This window comes from Populus euphratica, unplaced genomic scaffold (genome assembly GCF_000495115.2).
Source record: "Populus euphratica unplaced genomic scaffold, PopEup_1.0 scaffold17.1, whole genome shotgun sequence".
NCBI lineage: Eukaryota > Viridiplantae > Streptophyta > Magnoliopsida > Malpighiales > Salicaceae > Populus > Populus euphratica.
Window position 1 is genome coordinate 278,204 of NW_011499884.1, and position 10,711 is coordinate 288,914.

At 35.3% G+C, this 10,711-nt stretch overlaps 1 protein-coding gene across 4 annotated transcripts; it reads right to left on the reverse strand.

Annotated features, from left to right (window-relative positions):
* Positions 1-75: 75 nt before the first annotated feature.
* Positions 76-8,784, reverse strand: LOC105129915 (uncharacterized). Of its 4 annotated transcripts, none has more exons than XM_011032179.1 (14): positions 8,474-8,784; positions 7,955-8,046; positions 7,700-7,781; positions 7,105-7,225; positions 6,988-7,027; positions 6,587-6,639; positions 6,444-6,499; positions 5,709-5,861; positions 5,373-5,578; positions 2,975-4,575; positions 1,806-2,753; positions 1,151-1,553; positions 462-524; positions 76-372 (listed from the first exon to the last, which is right to left on the reverse strand). In XM_011032179.1, the coding sequence occupies exons 1-14, from the start codon at positions 8,530-8,532 to the stop codon at positions 305-307; spliced, it is 3,945 nt and encodes a 1,314-aa protein (XP_011030481.1). In that variant the 5' UTR covers positions 8,533-8,784; the 3' UTR covers positions 76-304. The 4 variants fall into 4 exon arrangements, with proteins under 4 accessions (XP_011030481.1, XP_011030478.1, XP_011030482.1 ...); XM_011032176.1 differs by having other exon boundaries at positions 5,358-5,578; XM_011032180.1 differs by lacking the exon at positions 7,700-7,781 and having other exon boundaries at positions 7,873-8,046.
* Positions 8,785-10,711: the final 1,927 nt, after the last annotated feature.

The window sequence follows — 10,711 nt, forward strand, 5'->3', positions numbered from 1 at the left end:
TTGTTCGGATTTATGGAAATCATTAAGCATCCAATATATCCTATTCCTAGTGAGCTATGTGAAGACTTGTACCAATCTATGAACATTATCATACTTCAATCAATAAGAAGGGGAGCAACGAGTCAGCATAATACATCAAACGAACTTCGGAAATTGAAAATGAATGTACGTACACTGACCAATATACATAATGTAATTAACATACCTTTCTTTTAAATTACAAGACAGGAAAATCAACAAAGCACAACCACAATGGTGCAAAACAAGACCAGCTTCCTGCTTTGGTACATCCACATATCAGCTATCAAGTAGTCATCTTCTTTTCACCTGACTTGCTTCGGAAGGGTGATAACAACGAGAAATGGCGAGAAGCTGGAACAAAGTTTTTTTATCTTAGTGACAACTAATCTATGAACAAGGGTACACTATGATGAGTTTGATGAAAACATAGGAGGGCTTACTCTTTTGATTGGGGCCAGCAGTAGGGGCCTCATCTGGAGAGATTAGATTCTTCAATGTATGAACTGGTGCAACAACCAAAAATTGATGGTCAGTTTGTGGAAAGTACATATGACTAATAATGATCAAGGCTTTCACTTAAATTTATTATCTCCATAAAAATCATCCTTGAGACTAGTTAGTTCTAACTATCACCATTGTATAGTCAATCAATTAACACAACCAGTGGTTTGCAATATGAATGATTTCTAACTTATACTGACAAGAGACATGGCCTCAGATGGTAAAATTAGAGAATACACAATTTGTGTTACTGTTGTGATACTCTGGTATTACTCTGTTTGCAAAGTACTACTTCAAGATATTCACTTTGCCGACCAAAAAATTAAACTCAATACGGTACTGATGTATAACATGCACACAGGTTCCTGTTCGGACAAAAGTTTTTAGAGTGATTTCAGATATCAAAAGACAATATAGAAGTTGATGCAATGATTTTTTATTTAGAAGAATGAAATATGTTTCTTTCAAACTAGACTTGGCTGTAAGCATTTCAAGATTCTAGGCCATTTGTTTACTGAAATTTAGACTTTTCCTGGATAGTCACATTCAGTGGAACTAATAAGCAATGGAAGGAACTCCAGATTTGACTATTGACTAAAAGCAGGGGGCAAAAGTATAGTGCCTTTACCTTCACTAGAAAAAGCGGCGTTATCATCCATCTCAGAACCATTCAAACTAACATTATCCAATTCTACATTACGTTCACCAGCAGCTTGGCTCTTTCTTCCAAACTTCAGCAATCGTCTAAACCCTTTAGATGATTCCTTTGTCTGAGGCTTCTCCAATGCTTCAGGGATCTGTTCTAGTTTCAAGTTTTTTAAATCAGATACATGAGCTTTAATGGTCTCTGCACCTGCTGAATGTGTCTGTAAGCTTGTTGGAGTTGCTTTGCCATGTTCAGAATTTTCAGTACAAGGATCTTCCATAGAAGAGACCCGAGCATAAGGGGCATGGTAGGGCTTCTCAGAAATATGAATGCTTGAAAGCTTTGGTAATTCTTTCTCTGCAAGACTTGCATGTTCAGATGCAGCCTGAGAGCAGAAGATGTTACATAATAAAAATCAACTCATGAAACAAATTTCCAACAATGCCAAAAAGAAAATGAAATAGTTCCAATTTTATGCTACTATGATCATTTCAAAACCGCTGCCCCCATAATCTAGTCTTAAAACAGCAAGATGAATCTTACATGCCAATTCTTTTAGGTGTAAAGCACATCCGTAAAAGTACACATAAACTACAGTAAAAGCAGCCATAAACATTTCTAGTTCTCACTCACTTACCTCATGAACCCCGGGGTGCTTTGGTAATTGATGCTCAGTGTGGTTTCTATCAATCCCACCCATGGTAAGTGGTGAACCTGGCGCTTGAAAATTAGCATAATCCACCACAGTCTCTGTTTTCTCCGGTATTCTATAGTTATTTGCGTGTCCATCTTGTACTTCTATATTCTGTTCTGATGCATGTACAGAGGGAATGGTGGGCTTCTCACACTCAAGCACAACAGTTTTCTCAATTATCGGGTTGTCATCCCCATCACTATGATGTGAAATTTTGTTGCCATTCTGTTTCAATTCAGTGCTTTTAGATGTTGAAATAGAACTTTTGTTCATCTTCAGTGGAACTTCTTTTGCTGCTGAATTGCCAGGCACAACATGTCCTTTAGTGGCTTTAGTTTTCAGTTCTGGAAGAGATGCCACCTTGCTTTTATCATGGTTCATCAGTGCAGATATTTTCTTGCTGTCAGCCCCACTGGATAATTTTGGTTTTGATACTGATTCAGTGTTTCGTGGTTTAATTGAAGAAGTATGATCACTGCTACTTATTTTTGGCTCTGATAACCTCCTAATCCTGGCCACGGATGCCTTTGAATCAGGTGTCACACCACTGTTCTCTTTCTTTGGTTCAGACAATGATGATACTGACTGAGTTAACCTATTTCCAACCGTGCTAGTTGTTCCAGTGCTCAATTTGCTGGACCTAGAGACTTTCTGAGAATCACCCGATCCTGCAGAAACAGTTTTGATGGAGAACCTTTGTAGAGGTGATGAGGATCCAGGCTCTGAATCACTGAATTTTGATCCTCTATGAGAGCCTGGCGAAAGCTTTATTGACAATTGTTTACTGGTTCGCTGTGATGCTGACTGAGCAGTAGTGGAACTGCCTCTGGCAGCAATCCTCTTTTGTCTCTCTAACTTCAAAGCTTCCAGTCGTTTAATCTCTTCTTCTTCCTGAAAAGAAAAGAGAAGAAATTCCAAATCTGAGGATAACTCCTAATGAAGCTAGCAGGTAAAGGAGACAAGTTATCCCCAATGGGAAGATACAAGTTAACCCGTGCATATGGTAATACGAAGTACACAGCTAGGAGCCAAGATCAATACCCCACTTTGCTGTAAGTTTTCCGACTTATAATGTTGAGTTGAATGCTCATTAAAAGGGCAAGGGAAAGTACCTTCTCTTTCTTCATTTTCTGAAGATCAGCTTTAAATGTTCTTAGCCTCTCAGCACGTGCCTTTGCTTCATCCAAAGGACTCAACTTCGAAGGCTTTCCTTTCCTTATCGGTCCTACTGTCTTCTTCCTATCTGAAGTATCTGGAATGAGTTTTGATTTCCGGTCCTTGTCTGACTTCTTAGAGCCTTGAGCAGCTACAGCCTCGTTATTTTTCTTATGCAGCAAAGCCTGCATATCATAATCTAAAGCAGGATCATAACCAATTGACCCCTTTTCTATCCCACGCTCAGGCATCAAACTTAAATCATCCGGTTCATAATTGACTTGGCTCCTGTTAGATAAGCTCTCTGTCCTCTGAACTGTTGATGGGAACTCAGAGTCCATGTCGATAGTGTTTCTCCCCTCAGTTCCAGCTAGATCTAGTGACATTGACCTTAGTGAAACTATGTATGAATCATCATCCATGTTGACGGATGACCTCCTGTCTCGATCATTTTTTGCAGTCTCAAATCCATTAACAGCCAGAGGATCTGATGCTAAACTTCTATAACCTGATTTGTTTTCTCGTCCATGAATTATAAAATCATCATTTGCATTCATCCTATATTGACCTCTCCTCCCATCTATTTCTGCAGACTGTAGATCCATTTGACCATTTATCAACCTTCTATCATCATTAGGCTGACCCATTTTTATGGATGGCAACAATTCATCTTTTGATGCCTTAGTCATGCGGGTCAAGTTTCCACTAACTTTCTGCATAACTGTCACATCCCCTTCTTGATTATCAACTGGATCGCGTACATCAAAAACTAAAGGATCATCACCCATTGTATTTTGTCGCCTTTTTGCTCGAACATTCTTTTCCATTGCAAACATACCTTGGTCAACAACACGTTCAGCTTCATCAGCATCTTTCAGCAAATAATTTTGAAATGCTTTCCAGTGTCCACCATCCTCCTCCTTCGCATAAGATGTTCCAGCAATATCTGATAAATTCAGTTCATCTGTAGATTTTGTATGGCTTCCCTTCCTTTTTGAGGATCTCAGAGAGTTCCTGTGCTTCACATTTGGAGCTGTGTCTGATAAAATTTCATCTTCCTCGTCATTTTCAGAACCAGATGCTGATCGTGATTCACTATCAGATGAGTCCTGCCTCTTTGAAGTGATGTAGTTGATATTCCGAATAACAACCGTGCCTGATTTTTTTTTACCTGAATGACTTCCCTTCCTCCCTTGCCCTCGACCTCTTGAAGTTTCCTTCTCCAGTTCTGCCTCATCCTGAGATCCTGTTCTCAAAGCATCCACTTCCCAAGCTTCAGTTTCAGTGTTGCTATCCATAGAATGCCTTCTTTGCCTCATCCTTTGACCAGCATGGATTCTGGGATCCTCGCCTGATGGATATGGTGGCTGAAAAACTGGGTTATTTCCTGGATAATTCTGGTAGTAAGCAATGCCTTGCATTGGATACCCTGGAAAGACAGGCACTGCTCCAGGTGGCGAATGAATGGGCCAGGGAGGGAACATAGGATGCGGAAACTGGGCTTGAAAATATTCCTGTTGGCCTGGTGATGGTTGTTGATCTGTTGGAGGCCTCTCATCTAGCAGATTGGTCAAAAATCATCTTCAATTGAATTTTTGAAGAAAAGAAAGGCATAAATGGAATATAATGCCACAAATAAGTACAACAAGGACATTCCAAGTTCAACGATTTGTGGTCTTGCATGCTTATAAGAAAATCTTAACCTAGAGGACCTGTCGTTTAGTTCAACTAGTTTTTAGCTGCTATTGGAACACCCTAATTGATGCTGACCCCAACAGCCACACCTTCATTCTTATACAAAGACATTTCTGTAAAATAAAATAAAAAGGACACACAAGAACAAAAAGACAATAGCATTTCCCTTCTAGCATGCAATGAGCTCAGTATCAAGCACTCTGGGTCACTAGTGACTTCAAGTGAAGTAAACAGAACCTACATTTCACATGTTTAGGAATCTAACTAAAAGTCACGAGATAAAATGAAGGTATCATCTTTGCACAGACCTATACATGTTCTGATATTTTGAGGAGGCATTGCTGAGGAGTAGAATTCCTTCAATCTTTGACAATGCATATCCATGAGCCCTTAAAAATGTACCAAGATGTCCATGAGCCCTTAAAGTTAGCCACCCCAGCAGATTACATTCAGTTGCTTGTTTTAGGTGATAGTAAGGTTGTGGTCTTTTCTTAGTGTTTTCCACTCCTTAAGTGGGTTCCTCAGATCAGATTAGTTGCACTCCTTTCCCACACCCCGTGACATTTAATTTCCATCAGATAGCGAGACATGCATTTACGTGGCAATGATAATGGAGTAACTCTTCTTTTTTAGGGAACTTCTTACATTTTAAGTTCATACCTGCATTTGGGTCAACACCTGCCTTCCTGTTACTATCAGGAGTTTCGGGCCACTGCTTGTTGATTGTATTAGAAAGATAGATGCCTGACACATTCATGGCTGAAAAATCTGTCCTGCTAGACATTGCTTCAGCTGCTTCAATTTCAACCCACTGGCCAGTTTCATGTTTTCTTTTCCATAATTCCATAAATCTTACACAAGCATCCCTGTTGACATTGATGAATGAAACCACAATAGAGATTATCATCTAAGAAATATAGATATACCACAGACCAATTTGAGGCCAACATGAAAAACAAAATAGACAGAATGATATGTATAAAGAAAGCTACTTACATCAAGCGTAAGGCTCCAAAACTTTCAGCAAATGACATTAAATGTGCCATGTGATCAATGTCAAAACCAGCAGCTACAGCACGTGCAAAGGCCATGCCCTGCTCCTTCTGCAGTGAAGTTTTTCGTGTCTCCAGAACTTTCAGAAGCTGAACCCTGGTATAGACAAACCAAATGCAGTATTTGAATAATACTGTTGCTTGCACTGTTGAATCTGCATAACCAATGGATTACACTAGTAGAGATGCTAGCAGTCATCAAATTTTTCCATGGTACTAGTTTAGCCACTCATAATCAACTATACATTTCTAATTTTACAATTATTATTATAATTTCAAAAATGTGAACAACATGCTCCTTAACAACAAACTTTTTGGTATTCTGTGAATCTGCATGTTGATGACTGAAAATGAAGTCAAAATAAAGGTTATGCAGAACAAGAAAGGAAGTAACCCGCAATATGATTCAACTCTTGGCATGTGTATGATGATGAAATTTGCAGTAGCGAAATGAAGTGGATTTGGTAATAACTATAACTGCAATTTGCCCCCTGAACTTTTAGGAAATTGAAATGAAGAGTCACACGGAGGATTGTGAAGTTTGAGTAAAATTTAAGCAACTATTCAAAATTATTGACTTCTTTGTCATCATAATGTTGTTATTTGTCGCTCATGACAGCAATGAAGTTTGTAAATTTTTTGTTCACTATCCAGATACTCAAGGTACTAGGATGCATACTTGGAATTTCCTTCCTGCACAGTCGACCCATTTGCTTCTGGTGGATGTGAACCAGGCTGCCAGGAAGCAAAGGGATGCAATTAGAAAAAGAAAGTGCCAAAAACTCATAATGTAATCATGATTATTTAGTGGCCAATTATTACCTTGTAAAGGACAATGGCTTTTTCCTCACTAGAATCTGTTGGAGGCCTGCTACCTGTCAAAAATCATCCAATATAATCCAAAACCAACAACAAACAGCACCACAGAAAGACAATTATATCTTAATCATTTAGTTCGTAGGATAAAAAACTTGATCAAACATTTTACCAGCATTGAAGCAACTACTGAACAGCAAGAATAAACTAGAAAAGGAAAGAGTACTAGGTAAAGATACAAAAGAGATAAGAAAAGGAAATTGTGTTCCCTCTCCTCCTACCCACAAGAAAGGATATAAAAAAACTAGTTCAGAGAGTAAATTATGAAAACAAGAAGCACAAGACAACCATAAAAGAGTTTTTAAAACAAAGAGGAACACAACGCCCAACTCATTTTGCAATAGTACCTTCAATGCACTCTGCAGGTTTTGCTCGATTATCTTCTACCTGTGAATAAAAAAATACAACTAAAACCGAATTCGACTCTGACTATACATCACAAGGTACTTCACAATTCTACTTACCGAGCTCAATCCTATATCATTGTTGCTTTGAATTGCAATTCCCTTCTCGATCTGCAAGATCTCAGATTCTAGATTGTAAACTCGTTCCAAGACCTCTGGTGTGCTCACAAAGCGAACAAACCTACAAAAGAAAAGAAATTAGTTTGCAACACCAACTTGGAGGCAATTTAAAACCAAGATTGGCGTCAATTAAGCTTGAGAAGCTCAAAACTTAACTCTGATGAGATAAAACTGCCAATCTAATCACGATTAAGCAATTAAACCAATTACATTATTAAATATGAAGTAAAGCAGCAAGTGACATAATGTTCAAACCCTCAGTCACAAAATAGTCATTTGGCAATAGGAGTGACAGGAATCATCTCTGTCATGTTATTATTGTCTTAACCATTTCTTGTTAAAATATAATCATTACTCTCGATCATTCCAAACTCCCAATTAAACATTTTTTGCGACAAACAATCAGATGCATTTTCTTTATCAAAACTAAGCAATTTTTTTTAAAAAAAGAAAAAGATCAATACCACCACCACTACAGCAATAATAAATATGATATAAAAACAATTGGGGAGTAGCATTGGAAAACAATGTGAACCTCTCAATTGTTCCTTTCGTGAACCATGCTGCATCAGTTCCAGGCTCAAGAATAATTGAGTATCCCCCCTTGGCCAATTGATTTAAAGAAAAAGATCAATACCACCACCACTACAGCAATAATAAATATGATATAAAAACAATTGGGGAGTAGCATTGGAAAACAATGTGAACCTCTCAATTGTTCCTTTCGTGAACCATGCTGCATCAGTTCCAGGCTCAAGAATAATTGAGTATCCCCCCTTGGCCAATTGATCTTGAGCAGTTTTCAAGTGGTCAAGAAATGGTTGTGCCAACCCTGAAGCTATTTTCTCTGTCTTACCATTCACGCATATAATCAAATCACACCTGATAAATAATACAATAAAACTCAAGTTAATTTTCTCCAGCAAAATTACAACCCAATAATCAATGAATTAAGCTCTAAAATGTTAACTAGTAAAGCTTCAAAATTTGAAAATAATTAGCAGCTAAATGGTAACATGAAATACAACATTAGCTTTATCATCTAATCATAAAACCAGATCTTTTAAAAAAGCAATTGGTTTGCAATGAACATAGAAATCAACTCAGAAACCCAAAAAAGAAAATTGGTTTATGCTGTACTCAAGCATTGAGTGAGTTATATTTTGCTGAAAATAAATAAAAGGTAATAATGTGTGTGTGTGTGTGTGAAACTACAAAAAGTAACACAAAACTGTTACAGGTACTGGAACAAGCTAGCTAGCCACACACACATGCAAAGAAAGTAAAGTGATGGAAGAGAGTAAATTACCTGGTTCGAGTTGGAGTGAGTTGAAAAATGGCCGAGTCAAGCCGAGTTGAAGATTTCATTCTTGACAAAAACTGATCTTTGATGGCCTAACAAATGAGATCAAAGGACGGGGGGGATGCAACAGAAAGAGAGTCTGTTTAGGAAAGAAAAGAATAATTTGCTAAAAACTCAGTAATACATAAAGGTGTGGCTGAATGTGAAAAGAAGAGAGCTCTAAAAGAAGAAGAAAAGTTGCTGCAGAGAACCCAACAGAGAGTAAAGAAGGGAGTGGAGAGAGAGCGCTTGCTTTGGATACCAAACTGGGCAGTGAGAAATTTGTCTGCAAGACAAAAAAGTATGACGTTAGCGTGGCAGATGTGAATAAAGGAAATTTTCAAGGGTAATTTAGAGAAATCGAATTATGATGACGTATGGATAACGTTTGCTATTGAAAAATATTTTTATTTAAAAAAAATTAAAATAATATTTTTTATTTTTTATTTTTTAATATTAAAATGATTTTAAAATATAAAAAAATATTTTTAAAAAAAATAAATTTCATGAAACGCCGAATAGAACCGTAAAGTGACAAAACAGTAACAGTGTTGGCAATTGGACAATGATGTCCGAGACTTTTAGATTTGAAATTACAATGAAGCCTCCGTTTTCAACGCTTTGCCGTTGATGCTTGATGGTGATGGACGGCTAGTTGTTTTCCAGTATATGGGTGGAGGCGAGCTAGTCAAGATTCTCTTACTTGTACTTTAATTTATAAACGTTTTTTTTTTCAATTAATTTTAAAATTTATTTTACTTTGAATTAATATATTTTAAATTTTTTTAAATTTTTTTAATATGTTGATTTTAAAAATAATTTTTAAAAAATAAAAAAATATTATTAATATATTTTTTAAATAAAAAATACATTAAAAAATAATTATAATTATAATCCCTACTCCTAAACATGCTATTAGAATGGTAAATGTTAAAAAAAACAAAAAAACAAAAATAATGGTAAATGTTTGGATTAAAATTATATGTAACGATAGGACCTAATAAATGATGAATAAAAAAATCTAAATTAAATATAATTTAAAAAACATTAGATAATAATTACATGGGATGATTGTCGTTCAGTAAAAGTAAATGAAAGTGGTAATGAGTCTAATGGAAAGGGAGAGAAAAACGCACGCGGGCAAAAACTATTGTAAAAGTTATTTTTTAAAATATTTTTTTGTTTTAAAATATTTTTAAATTTTTAAAAAATATTTTTAATATTAATATATTAAAATTATTTTAAAATATATAAAAATAATATTTTTTAAAAAATATAGTTTTAATTACATTTCTAAATGACTTTTATATTTTTTTTGTGATAAAGTGATTGTTTAAGAATGTGATAACTTCTATTTTTAAAAAAATATCAAATATATATATTTTTAATAATTTTAATATGTTAATATTAAAAATAAAAATAAAATTATTATTTTAATATATTTTTAAATAAAAAATACTAGAAACATAACTGTTGTTTCAAGCAAATAAAATAAAAATATAAAAATATAATAGAAATTATTTTTTAAAATATTTTTTATTTGATAATATATTAAAATAATTATTTTTATTTTAAAAATTATTTTTATATTAATGTATTGAAATCATCTAAAAATATTAAAAAATATTAATTTAAAAAAATAAAAATAATTTAAAAAAATAAAAATAAACCGTTAATAAATATTTAACACAGGGATGGAATCGTGGAGATGTTCAATGCACGAAGTGCAAGTGCTTGAGAAATCCCAATGGCATCGCAGACGGTGCCATGTCATGTTCTAATTAATAAATATAATAAGTAGAATATTCTTGCAATTATCACATTAGAGTTTGGAAAAATCATGTTCTTCCTGTGGTGGGGGCTCTAATTTGTCAATCATGATTCCGTGGTTCATTACTTGGAACTACCAGCCCCCCACCGCTCCTCTCCCCTCTACTTCCCTTTAGTTAGCACAAAACAAAGAAATAAATCAATAAATTAGTAAGATTATTAATATTATTCTAATTTATATATATATATATATATATATTTCTCCAATACCAAACCTCTTCTCCTTTCCTACCCTCTTCTTGGTAGCATTTATCCCGCCAACCCAGCCCTAGCTACAATATTAATTTTATTTTTTTATTTCTTAAATTGGCAGCAAAGCTGGATGCTGGACCGGCTTGAGGTGACTGGGGTTTGGACAAAACTAGACGAGGTTTT